The sequence below is a fragment of the Ptychodera flava genome, chromosome 16, assembly GCF_041260155.1.
Source record: "Ptychodera flava strain L36383 chromosome 16, AS_Pfla_20210202, whole genome shotgun sequence".
NCBI lineage: Eukaryota > Metazoa > Hemichordata > Enteropneusta > Ptychoderidae > Ptychodera > Ptychodera flava.
In genome coordinates, this window is record NC_091943.1 from 33,030,863 (window position 1) to 33,047,001 (window position 16,139).

At 36.9% G+C, this 16,139-nt stretch overlaps 1 protein-coding gene across 4 annotated transcripts in view; it reads left to right on the top strand.

The window, feature by feature from the left end:
• The window catches only part of LOC139114632 (protein crumbs-like), a 61,894-nt gene that overhangs the window by 40,043 nt on the left and 5,712 nt on the right, over positions 1–16,139 (top strand). For 2 of the 4 annotated variants that reach the window (XM_070676462.1, XM_070676465.1), the window contains 5 exons: positions 18–140; positions 1,338–1,685; positions 12,887–13,123; positions 14,511–14,726; positions 15,837–16,111. In XM_070676462.1, coding sequence (XP_070532563.1) covers positions 18–140; positions 1,338–1,685; positions 12,887–13,123; positions 14,511–14,726; positions 15,837–16,111 — 1,199 coding nt within the window. The remainder of the gene's footprint in view (positions 1–17; positions 141–1,337; positions 1,686–12,886; positions 13,124–14,510; positions 14,727–15,836; positions 16,112–16,139) is intronic. The other 2 variants (XM_070676464.1, XM_070676466.1) reach the window with 1 other exon arrangement.

Below are 16,139 nucleotides of genomic sequence, written 5' to 3' on the forward strand. Positions count from 1 at the left end.
ACTTTCATGAATTCCAGGTTATGATGGTGTATTCTGTGGTAATGACATTGATGAGTGCGCAAATGTCACCTGTGAAAATGGTGGCACGTGCGTTGACCGTGTCAATGAATTTGAATGTCAGTGTCGTGAAGGATATGAAGGTATGTAGAAAAACTTCTTATGGATACAGTATTTCTCAAATTGCTCAAATTGATTGAAAGTAATTTGATATGTGTACCAAAAATGTACATTAGGTTAATTGTAATCAACATCTGACCAGTCTGCTTTGCAAAATGTATGTACATGAAAGCACACCATTTGTAATACAATGCACATCCTTGCAGAACACATCAGATCAAAATGAAGTGTGCCTCATTGAAATGAAAGTGACAAAATGTTTCAGACTACTTTGATGAATGTCAACATTGAACCTGAGACAAAGTTCACACTCTTTATTTAAGTTTTGTTTATCATATGTGAGTTTATAAGAGCAAGTGTTGTTTTGTACTTACGTTACAAGAAATTCCTACCCAATCACTTCACAGTTTGCAAATAAATTGTATGACCTTTGACATGACCTTTGACATGACCCTTGACCTGTTCGATTTAATATTGTTTCTCACCCGGACTAAATTTACAAAGGAATGATAACCCAAAGATAACTGGACATTCCTGTTTAATGATTTCATCAATGTATGCATGCAATAAAATTCCTTACTTCAGGGAAAGTGTTGCAGTGATTTTAAGATCAATGAATCAACTATACTCTTAACATATTTGTGAGAAATTTTTGCTTTCAAAATAGTCATTTGAAATTTCATAGACCCTGTGGCTCTATCAACTACAAAAAGAAGGTGTTTTAGATTGGAACATCATTGACATTGTGAAAGTTTCAAGTTTCAAGAAGGTTATCTGCTCGAACTGGATAAACACAGACAGTGAAACGAGAACTTGAATTTTTCATCAATGAATCTCTGTGTGTAATGGAATGAAATTCATATAGACTCGAATTTATCTTGCATATTCAAAGTCATGCTGTATATTTGCACCAATTATTCCATCACATGTCTATGTATGATTGGATTCCAACCCTCAGTATTGTCTTGGACATTGTAATGTAAGAATGCGCAATTGTCGCTATTGCATTTATCTTACGTCTGCTAGTGCATGCATAATATCCCTGTAAAATCATGTTCACGTTTTCCCCATTCATTTCTCACTTTTAATGCTTGAAAAAATTCCCGATTTCAAATGCCTAACAACATGTAACATTGTGTGTATTTTTATATACTGAATGTGATAAACCGTTTTGCTGTTGTTTGCGATTCTAACGACAAGCCTGTAATTTCTATCGTTAGGCGTGCATTGTGAAAACGACATAAACGAGTGCCTAGTCAGCTTTCCGTGCCAAAACGGTGCCTCGTGTACAAACACAGATGGGGACTATGAGTGTACTTGCGCACCCGGATATTACGGCAAAAATTGCGAGAGAAATCCGTGCCTGCCGTATCCCTGCGAGAATAGCGCTACTTGTCACTCTTCCGATAACCTTGGGAGTGACTTTGTGTGTAATTGCACAGTGGGCTATAAGGGTTTAACTTGCGGATTAGCTACTTGTGATGAAGTTCCACCACCGTGCATAGTCGGAGAGTGTTCAGTAACTACACCATCAACTTGGACTTGCACATGTCCAAGTTATTACACAGGTACCAATAATTCAAAAACAAAATCAAAGTACATTATCTTCTGATTTGTGATCTCTTTAACTTAATCCATTCAATCCATCCCTAATACATCATGTACTAATTTTTTTTCTGAGCATAGGAATGCCTAATCTAAAAGGATCTTGACTATTTCAACATTGTGCCACAAGAGGGCGCTATAATCCGGTCTCTGAATCTCATCTCAACTTTACTGTGTGCTCAATCTGATCTCAGTACTAAAAGAAGTCTGTGTTATCTTTGTCCCTCTATTTCAATCTATTCAACTTTAAATCTTAATTGCCATAAATGTGACTGTAATTCCTCCTAAGCTTTGTGTGATTGTTATATGTATTGTTACGTGCAGAGAAAACGAACAAAAGGGTGAACTCAGCAGTTAACGTTTAAACAAAATTTATTACGAAAATAAAACTAATTGCTAAGTCAGGGATAGAGTACAAGCTTTAAAAGTGTACAGACTACTTATCTCAGCTGGGACGGCAAAGCTCCAGTCTCAGAGTTGTAACAGTCAGTTGGATGAATGAACAGTCCTTGGCAGGCTTGAAGATGCACAAAGTCCACAGTATAAATCCAGCGTTGGCAGTGAAGGTCTTGAAAAGTCTTGAGAATGACTACTGCTGGAGTTTAGTAACACACAAGAGACACGATCCCAAAAGTCTGACTGGAAGCTGAGCACGTCCCTTTATAAAGGCATATAAGAACAATCTAGAACTTTTATTGACATGCTAATTACTGTTCTAAAATTATCTCCCTTACACAACTAATCAACTTTCCAGAGCATTCCAAACATGACTAATTGAATTCAAGGTTGTGAGGTCATCAAGGGCAGTGACCTTGAGAATGTTCTAGACTAATTGAACTCAGGTCATGATGAGTGTGGGGGAAATGACCTACATAACACACCCCCTCTTCAAAAAAAAGAAAATTTTTCAAAGAAAAATCTTTCTTTTACAAATGTAATCTTGAAAAGGATTAAGTACTCAAATTTTGTTTTACTCTAAAGTAAAATTTCTTGAAAGTGAACAACAATAAAATTTCTTGAAAGTGAACAACAATAAACTCTAAATACGAGAGAGACAGTCTGCAATTAAATGTCTCTGCCTTTGATATGTCTAATGTCAAGATTAAACTCCTGTAACATTAAACTCCATCTTAGCAATCTCTGATTTTGGCCTTTAAATTTCTGCAGAAAAACAAGAGGGTTGTGATCAATATAAACCACTATTGCCTGATTTGAAGAAGTAACATAAACTTCAAAATGCTGTAAAGCTAATATCAAAGATAAACACTCTTTTTCAATTGTAGAGTAGTTTCTCTGGGATTTGTTAAATTTGCTAAATTTGTTAAAATAGCAAACAGGATGATCTGTCCCATGACTATCCTCTTGCAATTGGATATTGGAAAACTCGAAATGGCACTGAATTTGGCATAAAGTATGGATTGCAAGCCCAGTTTTTTTATTGAGTTCGATAAAGTCATTGTTCGGCAAATACTTGGCTTCCTCCTGGAGATATTCCGCTTTCGCAGGATTCAGTCTGTCTGGATGTTGTTCCACTGGATTACTGTCGCAGACATCTTCGTTGTGATAGATGATGTTTGTCCTTGTTGGAACATCTTGAAACAAATGTTCATGGATTGGTTCTTTCAGCTGTTTGTTTGTGTTCTGGCTGGAGGTGTGCCAACTTTGTAGACTCCAGCTTCTCCAGGATTTCTGAGTTCTGAAGCTTGACCGAGCCCAGCTTTGAGTTTAGAGTTTTTTCACTCAAGTCAGTTTCAGTATCACTATCTTCATAATGGTTTGAACTGACTGCACTGACAGGCTGAGTTATAGTAGGATTATCCCTATCCAAATATGGTTTAGCATATTTATGTGACATAGCTGTTTTTGTTTTCGCCTGTCAGGTGTATTATGATGTAATTTAAATCACTCAATTTCTTATCAATTAGGTATGGCCCAAAGTAACGAGCATGGAGTGGTTTGCCAGGAACGGAAGTAGAACAAGAACCTTTTGACCTGGTTCAAACTTCCGTTTTGAGGTGCTTTTATCATATCTGGTTTTCATTGACTGCTGAGATGACTCAAGATTTTCTCTGGCTAATTCACATGCTTTAGAGAGTTTTGTACGAAAATCTGAGACATATTGTAAAATATTCAGACAATCATCATCGTCTGATAGGAATTTCTCTTTAACGAGCTTAAGTGGGCCACGGACTGTATGTCCAAATACAAGCTCAAATGGGCTAAAACCAAGAGACTCTTGAATTGACTCTCTAACAGCAAAGAGCAGAAAATGAATTCCTTCATCCCACTGCTTCTCTGTGTCAAAAACAGTAGGTCCTAATCATGTTTTTCAAAGTTTGATGAAATCGCTCAAGAGCACCCTGACTTTCTGGATGATAGGCGGATGACCTATACTGTTTAATGCCTAGCTGATCCATTACTTGTTGAAATATTCCAGACATAAAGTTGGAGCCTTGATCGGACTGGACACATTTAGGGAGGCCAAATAAAGTGAAAAATTTGACTAAAGCTTTCACTATAGTCTTTGTCTTTATATTTTCTCAGTGGTATGGCTTCTGGGAACCGAGTTGATGTACACATTATTGTCAACATGTACTCATTTCCTGATCTTGTTTTTGGTAGGGGCCCAACACAGTCTATTAGTATCCTACTAAATGGTTCTTGAAATGCAGGAATTGGCTGTAAAGGGGCCTTTGGAATGGTCTGATTTGGCTTTCCTACCATTTGACATGTGTGACAAGTTTTACAGAAATGTGCTACATCCTGCCTGAGATTAGGCCAATAAAAGTGACTGAGAATTTTTGATAAGTTTTCCTTACTCCCAAATGACCAGCCCAGGGCGTTTCATGGGCCAGGCGCAATATTTCAGCACGATAGGGCTTTGGAACCACAATTTGATGTTTTATAGCCCAATCGTCATCAACCAAAACATCTGGAGGTCTCCATTTACGCATGAGAATACCAGATTTGTATAATAGGAAACAGAGCTATCTGAAGTTTTACCTTCATCATCTACCCTGTCAAACAAAGACAAAATATCTGGGTCTTTGTGTTGTTCTGCAATGAGATTTGATCTAGAAAATGTCTGACTTGGTCAGCAGAAGTTTTACTGGAAGTTTCAAATCCACGAGGGATAACGGAATGATCCGTGTCAAACACCTGACTGAGAAAGGTGTCATTTAAGTCAACATCTGTGACATTATTTTTGAGAGTATTTTGATTCTCGGAAGTTTTCTTTGACATGGCTCGAGTAATGGCACATGAAGGAAATAAATCGGGTATTTCTTGTTCAATTGGCTCTGGATCCTGATCTAAACTAGGATTATCAGTCACAAGTGGATTAGTAATGACCTTGTCCCCAGCAAGGTCGTTTCCGAGAAGAAGGTGAATCCCTTCAAAGGCAAAAAAGGCCTAATACCTAAAGTCACAGGTCCAGAAACAAAGTCCGAAGACAAATAGACATTATGGAGAGGAACAGGAATGTAGTCATTACAATCTACCCCCTTAATAAGAACTTTAGAACCTGAAAATGACTTTTCAGAAAACGGCAGGGTATCTGCCAACAAAAGAGACTGGGAAGCCCCGGTATCTCTTAAAATTTTGACAGGGGTAGCGGAAGAAAATCACTAGAAAGTGATATAAAACCATTATGAATAAATGGTTCGAAAATACCCATAATGCTATCTTGAGAAGAATTGACCTTGACCTCATTAATTGGGGATAAGAGGGTTTAACCTCAGAAAATGTGTTGCACACATTATTAGACTCTAATTGAGTTGATGAAGAAATAAAGCCGGTGGGCTTAGATCCACTTTGACCACTTTGACCTTCACGTTTTCTTTTCAATTTGAAACACTCTGACATTAAATGGCCGTCTTTCTTACAATAATTACAAGAAAGTGTACCGAACTGTTTGTCAGAAGGAGATTGAGACTTGGGATCTGATGATGTGGGAGTGTTACTTGAACTCTGTGAACTGTTGTCATTTGATTTCTACTCTCCTTTGAAAAATTCTTGGATGAAAAGGAGGAGTTAAATTTACCTGCATTGTTTCTGTATGAAAAGGACTGGGATGGTTTGCTGAGAAAGGAAGATTTGTGGGTCAATGAATAATCATCGGCCAAACGTGCAGCAACCTCTAATGTATCTGCCTTTTGTTCATTGATAAACGTCTTGATGTCACTCCGGATGCACCTTTTAAATTCCTCAATCAAAACAAGTTGTCGTAATTTGTCATAATTCTGACTGACCTTTTCAGAAGAACACCAACGATCAAACAGTTGTTCTTTTGTTCGAGCAAATTCAACATAAGTTTGATCTTCACCTTCTCACAATCCCTAAATTTCTGACGGTAAGCTTCAGGCACCAACTCATAACCCTTGAGAATTAATTCCTTCACAGAATCATAATCTGAAGCCTGCTTCTACTGACAACTGAATGTAAATTTCTCTGGCTTTACCCACCAAAGCACTCTGCAAAAGCATAGACCAGGACTCCTTAGGCCAATTCAGACTCTGAGCAATTTTCTCAAAATGAAGGAAATATTTATCAACATCCTTTTCTTGGAAAGGGGGAACTAACCTGAAATGCTTAGTGATGTCAAAATTGTCTGAAGGGAAGAATTTTCCTGACTTTCTAAGCTCTAAACGTCTCATTTCTAACTGCAGTCGGGTTCTGCTAATTCTCTTTCCTTTCTTTTTCCTCTCTTTCTTTCTCCCTTTGTCTTTCTTCCATTTGCAATTCTTTTTCTTTCATTTCCAATTCCCTCTCTTTCTGTCTTTCTTCCATTTCTAATCTTTCCTGCCTATCTTTCTCTCTCTGTCTTTCTTCCATTTGTAATTCTTTCTCTCTCATTTGTAATTCTAGTTTCTTGATCTCCAAATTTGTCTGCATTTCTAATTCTAATTTTCTGAGTTCAGAGGTAGACTCGGGCTCATATCTTTTAAGGCAGACTCCTCAAAATGGCCTGATTTAACTAAATGTTTTGCAATCTTGAACTGTATTTCTCGCTTGCGCATAGATCGTTTAACTTCTACCTTAAGGAAATTGGCCAGTGTTATGAGGTCGTCTTTTCTGAGGGAATCAAATGTGTCCTGATCAAGGTCATCCATTTCCTCTGGTTTAAATTCCGCCATGATTAAATTTCGCTGAGTTCACAGTAGTAAAGTAGTTTTGAAAAGCTGTCAAAATGTTGTCAAACGGCTCAAAATATTCGTATCCCGGACGAGCCCCCATTTTGTTACGTGCAGAGAAAACGAACAAAAGGGTGAACTCAGCAGTTAACGTTTAAACAAAATTTATTACGAAAATAAAACTAATTGCTAAGTCAGGGATAGAGTACAAGCTTTAAAAGTGTACAGACTACTTATCTCAGCTGGGACGGCAAAGCTCCAGTCTCAGAGTTGTAACAGTCAGTTGGATGAATGAACAGTCCTTGCAGGCTTGAAGATGCACAAAGTCCACAGTATAAATCCAGCGTTGGCAGTGAAGGTCTTGAAAAGTCTTGAGAATGACTACTGCTGGAGTTTAGTAACACACAAGAGACACGATCCCAAAAGTCTGACTGGAAGCTGAGCACGTCCCTTTTATAAAGGCATATAAGAACAATCTAGAACTTTTATTGACATGCTAATTACTGTTCTAAAATTATCTCCCTTACACAACTAATCAACTTCCAGAACATTCCAAACATGACTAATTGAATTCAAGGTTGTGAGGTCATCAAGGGCAGTGACCTTGAGAATGTTCTAGACTAATTGAACTCAGGTCATGATGAGTGTGGGGTAAATGACTACATAACAGTATGTATCATTTGTGATATTACTCCAGAATGATTTAAAGAATTAGAACAGATAAGATATTAATAATGACACACCCTTAATATTGAAAATAATCATAAGACACCAGATAGCCAGGCTAATCTGTTCTCTGAGAATATAATTGATAGAGTAGCTATGATGCCATTAAGCGTTATTTGTTTAAATTTGCTAGTTTTGCAATAGCTAATTTTCAAAATATCAGTTATTGGGTTTAGTCATTTTAATTTTAATTTTATAGTACTAGTATGCTTTCTTGCATCAAGAGGTAAATCTTATACGAATTATCTGGAGTCAAAGATTAATATGAAACTTCACCTTTCTAGAAGTGGTACTTACATGAAGTTTTCATTACAGTCAAGGTTATTTCTATCGTTTACAAAGGTGACTAATTCACTTGGCATGTAGATAAACTGTTGAAAACCTTGACACTTGGGGAAAATAGGGGATTTTTAGTCAACATTAGTCAATGACAAATGGTTTTGCGTTCTGTCTTTTCCACACTGGTTTCAACATTCCACAACATGTAAAAATTACACCTTCATTTCACCTTTTTTTGATTGGAGGTGTGAGCCAACAACTAACGGTTGATTATGCATGTTGTAAAATTTGTCTGTAATTGTGTTATGTGAAATTGGAATGTGACTACCAGTACTTTTTGGTAACTAGACCATGCTGTAATTCTACTGAGTTGTAGAACAAACAAAATTGAGTGTAAAAACATCAGATGGAAAATGCTGCTAACAGAGGAATGCTTACGGTATTCATTATTGTATGAGTTCTTCAGTGGCCCAAGGTACGGCATTTGTACCGGTACATGGTGTTTGTTCCATAGAAACCCTTGACCCTTGACCTTATCCCAGAAGCCTTTCACTCCTATTTCAAGATATGTATATAGGTAGAATTTCAAATCAGAAGAGGCATGGCCATTTCTCTCACCCTTGGTGTAATGGCCAAATCAGCTTTGATAAAAATTTTGATTTATGAAGTTCAGAGAAGCAGGAAAGGAAAATGAGGTTGAAGATCTGTTTTTATGTATTTTTCCAAGTTAAATTATCACCAGGATGAGCAGAATCTTACAAGTAACAGTGTTTGTTTGTCTAACACCATGGACTTTGTGGAGTCAGGTAAAAGCTACTGGGTGAAGCACTCTGTGTAGTTTCAAAACAATGTGTTTGACTTCACACTTGTTTGTTAGAAAGATAAACTTTCTTGGCCAGTGTGTTTGTTGTGTGTTCCTCATTAGGGGGAAGTGGTTTGACATGAACTTGACCTTTGGAAAGTTAAACAACCCAAGATCTCTCCCAACTTTTGTAAGTCATGGAGAGTCAATTTCTGTAGGAGCGGATCCCTTTTTATTCACCACTTGGAATAATTGCTGTATTCCAAATTACCCCTGATTTTCTCTTGTTTGTCAGAAGACTCTTCAGAGGGTTACATTTCAGCCAATGTGTTTTCAAAAACTGATCATTCCTGTTTTTGAATGTTTATGTTTGAGTATATGCGGTAATGCTTGAAAATTTATAGGAAAATAAAAAAATTTTGATATTACATTTGATAATTGTGTATTTGGCAAGACAATTTAGGCTGAAAAGGAATGTGGTATCCCTTAACAATCATAAAATCATAAACCAATGTGGGTGGTCTTCATGAAGATTAAAAGATTCTAATCATAAATCTACCTGTATACCGGTCCCATTAATTTTCATCAAATGTGTAGCGCCAAAGCCTATTTCAACATTGTGTGCGCACAGTACTTTATGTGTGAATGACATATCCCCATGGTTGTGAAATCATATCGTATTTCAGACTCCAAATGAAAGAGGAAGTGCACATACTGATAAGCAACTAACACAGCTAGCATTACATTTAGGGCAACAGGTGGTGTTGTACAAACAGGGAACTGAAATCAGTTACTCCAGTCATTTATCAGTGAAATATACATATCATTGTAAACTGCAAATTTATGTGTCCTATGACGTGGATTCTAGGAATATGTTTTACTTAGATAGGAAATGTATGTCAGTATAAAAAGACTTTATCAGGACTCCTTTTGTGCATTGCTTCTTAATTTACAGTTTTGGTTTGCAGGAAAGGCAAATTTAAGCTACAAAACATGTTGAAAGTACAGCAGTTGGTGACAGCGTTGAGACATCTGTGAAACCTTGTCCATGCTGAAATGACAAATTTACGCTCAAGATTACTAGAATAGAAATGTAACTACTCAATTGGTGCTCTGAAAGCCTTTTGTTTTTAATGGATGAAACAAATGAAACTTTCCAATAATGACTGATATGTTATACAGACATGTCATTGTACCACAATGTTGCATATCAGGGGACACAGCTCAATATCAGAGAGATTTTCTTTCTTGCTCAGGTTCAGGCTCTGTAGTTATCGTTGAAAATGATTTTGATAGCTATAGGAAGAGAGAATTCATCTTGGTTGGTTTTATCTCAGTATAGCCTGGGTAGAGAGTTCAACAACAGCCATATGACTTCATGTGTATATATAACATATAACTTGGTACTTCTGAATGGCATATTTTCCCATAGTACATTACCTTGAACTGTCAGAATAGGATGGCTTGAGTGAGAATTTTACAATTCCAGTCCAGTTTGGAGACAAAGGCAAAAATCTAGAATTCCATTTTACATATTTCTCCTTCACGTCATCGGTTATTGAGATGGTAATACCGCCATACCATGCATCGGTCATGCATTTCTTTGACAAAAATGTAGGGGTGATTTACTATGTAGTAGGAAGAGGTCAAAAGATTTGAATCCACAATAATTGTTAATGTTGACTTGCCTACTTCAGAAAGCTAAGTATGGTGTACATGATAATCATGCCAAAGGCTCTACATGATCTTTGACCTCATTAACATTCCAGATAACAATAGTATGGAAAGCTTCATAGCACATTGATTAGAGCCATTTACAATTATGGCCATCTAGGAATTAATATTGTTATGCAAAATTTTTGTGACCATTTCCTAATTTTTTCCAGTGAACGATATTGTCCATTAATCTTAGTACAGAACTGGTTCTCCAGATAGTGTTTTTAATAAATTACATTTGCATCACCATGCAAATGCATTGCAAGAGTCTATAGGAGAAGTTCTACAGAGAATTTTGTCTGACTACCTATGACCCTTATACCCCCATGCTAAGTAAACTGTTCCTGCCGTACTGCGAAACAACAGGTATTGCTCATAGTATAGAGACAAATTGGGTAAAACAGCATTTCAGGTTTCATTCCAGTACAGATGGTTTATGCATAATGTTGTCAGAACTAGAACAATACTTCATTGGTACCAAAGAAAAGTTTCCGTATTGCCAAATTCCACACATCACTTGTTGAGTTCAGTGTACACTTGCTTTGAATAGGTGGTTCAGTGTTTCCATTGTGTTGTCATCTGTGTGTTTAAACATAGAAGGCAAAGAGCAAACAGGGCCTGGACCTGCTTTATGTAGACATACACAGAAATAAATCAAGGGTTTATGTTCTAAACAGGTGGACTTGATGTGGTGTAAATGGTAACAGAAATAACTCCTATTGAAGGAAATGTAAATATTTATTGTATCAGTAATTAAGTATTACCTCCTCCACCTTTCAACTCGCCAACAAATTAGCTTTACAGTAATTGATTCTTAATTAAGGCTCAGGGACCGTCAGTGTTGTAATCACTTTATCCAACCTTGCAAATGACAAAATCAAGCCCTCAGGGAAATTTCCCAGGAATATCAATGGACATTCTCCCAGGAAAAAGTATTCCACAAATTATTGTTCCGAGTCGATCATCATTCTTTTGGTACAGTAAATTTATGGTCCATTTAACTCTTGGTGTAAGGTATCAAGAACTGATAATTGCCTTCAGCCTGTCTCTTAGTTTGTTGATATTTTCATTTCAACTGGTAGCCTAGAATAGTTCACCTGTTGCTCAATATTGAGTGATGTCAAGGCAATGAGTCTTTTCACAAACCATAGCCACATTAATACTTAGTGTTCCTAGGGTCTATTTATTAACATAATTATTAACATAGGTAGAGTGCACTTTGACCCACAATAATGTCAAACAAACCGTAAGTATTTCAGAAATAATGGTGAGCATTATCTTACCAAGTGGAATACTGATCAGATAGGAATTAGGAATAGCACCTAGGGGGGTCTTGAAATGGGTGTTCAGTAGATATGTAAAGTTTAAATGATACCTGTTAAAAAATAGTAAATATATGTACATGTTTACATAGGGTAAAGTGTGTGTAACTGTCTCTATTCTATTACATGGTATCTAACTTGGCTCTCCTAACACGTGTAAACACGTTTTGTTTGCTTTTCTGTCAGAGAGTGATTTATTAATAAACATAGCTGTTGTGTGTTTGGCTCACTCACACTTTGCATGCAGGTCAGTGCGCCTACGTAACCACCGGTGGAATTTTTCTGTCAATAGCCACCCTAACCTCCCTCACACACACAAATCAATGTTGCGTCTCTGTGTCAGCTGTGCGTTGTGACTGCTCCTTTATTTATGCTTACTCACACACTGTTGGTTCTACTCCTGGCAATTTGTACGTATCCATTCATTATATTCATGTTTTTATCTTCTTTTTTTCTAGATGTGTAAGATGTATATGGTTGTGATTGTAGGGCTTTGCAGTTATGTTCAGAATTCATTTGAAACTTGTCAAGTGTCGTACCTGCTCTGTGTCGGTGTATTTGTAATCTTTTGCAATAATAGTTGTGATAATTTTGGCTCAAACCCTGAAAGCTAGTCGTGTTTTTTTCCCATTCTGTGTTCAGATTGAAGCTATACTGACTGTCAGCTGTGTCAGATTCTAGTGTTGCATGGTTTGAAGATGGTTCCATTCTTTCCTTTAGTGTAAAAATGGTCTCTGTTACATGTCGGTCTTCTTCTACTCACTGCAGAAAGGCAGCACTGGGTGTGACATCCTCTTAAACTACAAAGTCCACAAAGAAACCAGGCTAATCTCATGTTTGAGATTTTAGTTTTGTGTTTTCCCAAAGCCTGTATGACCTCGGCCATTGAAAGATAACCACAGGGCTTTTTGCGGTGCCTTGCTCATTGGAGTAAGGAAATAGTTCTTCTTTTGTAACAAACAATGGGACTGAAGTCACATTTTGCATAACATTATGTTTCAGTGCTGCTATAAGTTTTTCAACACTAAAGGCATCTATAGATTCAGAAAATATGGCTTGAACATTGTCATTTCAGACCAAACTTTTGCCTTTCTGCACCGAGTAGGTTTGCCAATATGACATTTTCAAGGAAAATTCTTATCTGATGGCAACTTGATGCTTTATTAATGTACAATTTCATTGCGCAGGTGTCCGCTGTGAAACTGAAGGACCATGCGTTGAGAAGCCATGTCTCAATGGGGGCACTTGCGAGCAGTGGGAGCCCTACAATGCCACCGACTACAACTGTACCTGTCCCATCGGATATGAGGGCGTCCACTGTCAAAATGAAACAGACTGGTGTGAAATAGAGCCTTGTGAAAATGGAGGCACCTGTAATAACTTCCTGACAGGCTACAATTGTACATGTGCACCGACGTGGACAGGTAGGTAGCTGTTGGCGCAGGTATTTATAAGTATGACATTGATACACTTTGACCCCGCTTCAGTGATACTCCCCTATCACATCAAAAGACTTGAACATTTTTTAAATTTTTTCCACATTACAAATAAAATGAATGGTTACTTTCACAACATTCCATCCATGAAACATAATTGCATCTGCTGGTCAGTATCTAGCAGTATTGTAGGTTAGACTTTAAGCATATATACTGCCCTGCTTTTTGGATATAGCTATTATTATTGGCTGCAGTAAATTGCCAACACCCATTGTGATCAAAATATGAGATATGAGAACATGCTTTGACTTATTGATACAAGTTTTTTATTTCAAGTAGGCAGTAAATAGACCAATACTGTATAACATTGTACTGGTACAGGTAATATATTTACTTATTAGAATCGCCTTTCTCCAGTCTTGTGTTTATCACTAGTTGTCTTGGGTAAAATTTCAGTCCGTTTCATCTTGGGGTTTACCTTGCTCAAGTTGTCTGATGATTTAGGTCAGATAAAGACTGTCAAGTGGCTAAGAGTATTTAGATACTGATTTAAGATAAAGACTTCTAATGTGCCACTTGTATCAACGCTACGTGTTTCACTAATATTGCCAAATGATTCATCGTTATAATTTATACCTGCGTTCTGTGATCGAAGAGCATCCATCAGTTCTTGATTTGTTTTTTTGGTCAGAAAGCTAAATCGGTTATGAAAACAAACAAGAAAAAACAACAAATTAGTTTGAAAGTTTCATAAAGTTTTGATAAACAGGGTCAATTAATTTTGTGAAAAATACAAGGGAGGAATTATTAACACCAAACTATCACATTCAAAGACAATCATGTCTCAATTTTCCAGGAGTGCTTATAATTCTGTCAAGACATTTTATCAAGTGATTTAGGCATATTTCTGACAATTAAACACAAACATTCTAAGATTTATGAACACGCTTTCTATAGGATTAGGTACAGGGTAGCTTTCCATAGCCTGGAGTTGTTTATAATGACTCATCCAATACAAACATCCTGTCCGTTCTTTCCAAACATACACAGGTAGCTTATATTACCTGAGTTAAGTCAGTAACAAAGAGTTGCAATATTGTCACAGACCCTGACTCTGTGTTTCACCACTGTTATTTTAACCACAGTTATTTAGTTCATTTTGATGTACTTAAAGTTTTCCAACTTCGAGGTTGGTAAGATTGAATTTTCTCCAGCTTGGCACCAATTTCAAATACTGATTGGATGGATTGAACCGTCCAGTGTTATGATTTGTCTAACCCTTTCACTGCATGATGGTACACACCTGGGTTCTTTGTATTGTTGTAGTTAGAGTAATGGAAAACACAGTGATATGATCTGTTTTCATATTTTCCAGGTGATGTCTGTACAGAGACGTATTGCGATGACAACCCCTGTGAAAACAATTCCACGTGTCAAAATTTAGATTACGGCTATGAGTGTAACTGTACAGCTGGCTTCAATGGAACAAACTGTGAGATTGATATCGATGAATGTTTATCTAATCCATGTTTGAATGGTGGCGTCTGTATTGACAGACCAGGGTACTTTGTCTGCAATTGTACCGGAACAGGTGAGAGGCATTTGAATATTGGTCACCATGGTGATTTATTTTTACAACGTTGCAGAGTTTAAGTCATTCAGAAAGTATGCATGAAACATATGGTACACTGAGTTTGTTGAATGAAGTAAAAAGGTAAACAAGTATGATGGATAAGACCCATCACTGAGTTGTACAAAGCAAGAAAAAGCTCTGAATATTTCTGTGCTTTTGAATTGACGAGTTTTTCTGGATGGCATTGATGTTGATGTACATTCATTTCATATTTGCCGTGCAATGTTCATTGTCAAATCTTGATCGGGAACAGTGATTTCTGAATGGAAATTTTTTCCTCATGACAGAACCCTTTGAGACTGTCAATTCTAGAACGTCATTCTTCCCTGTCATCATTCAGCCAGTACATTTCAGACAGATCAGATTTCACAAATTCCTGTCAGAGTCCAAGACACCAGTTCATTCCTTAGTTTTTGTTCTCAAGTCCTTTGTTATATCTAGCCATTTGTTTCAAAAAGGAAAACTGACCCTTTGCGAAATGTGAGGGTATTGAGAAAGTTTCATGTTGTCTTATTATAATAAAAGCAGAGGGAGACCAGGAACATATACCAACATATACCGTATATTTAACAGTAGTTTCCATTGACCTGCTTTCAGTCATTCCCGTTTTCTTTGTGTACATATTGAGAATCAAAAGGTGTTTGTCATGTGGAGATGTAGAATGGATCTGTTAAGCTTTTAATTTCCATCAGTATTATCAAGTCTTCAATTCTTAGATTATACATCATTGATATTTGTCATAATTGTTTTCAAAGTGAAGAGACATTTTGTATTCACAAAGTACTTTTACATTGTATGTATTACGAACATTTGCTTGCCAACACTGTTGTATTTAACCTGTTCAACCCCACTTCACTATAAACAGGTCCACAATCGTTATTGATAACAGTGGGTTTGGGTCAAACCATAGTGATAAAGGGTGGAAAGAATGACTAGCAAGCTTTTTACCTTTAACTATTAGAGGAGCTGTAGACTGTTAAGTTTGAATGGGATGTCAAAATAATAACATTTTGCAATTGTAACAAATGACTTGAAAATTTACATGACTGCAATGTTCTGATTTTCTAGGCTTTGAAGGCAGCAATTGTGAAAATGACATCAATGAGTGTGATTTGATTCCTCCTGTGTGTGAGAATGATGGAGAGTGTACCAATGAACCAGCCGGCAGCTATACATGCAAATGCTCTGACCAATATATTGGAAATAATTGCCAACATGAAGATCCGTGCTATGAAATCATCAAGTGTGAAAATGGAGGGACGTGTGATTCCAAGTTGAATGAAACTAATCATCCTATATGGATATGCAACTGTACTGAAGATTACATTGGATCACTGTGTGAGGTAAGATGTTCATAGTTTATACTGTGCA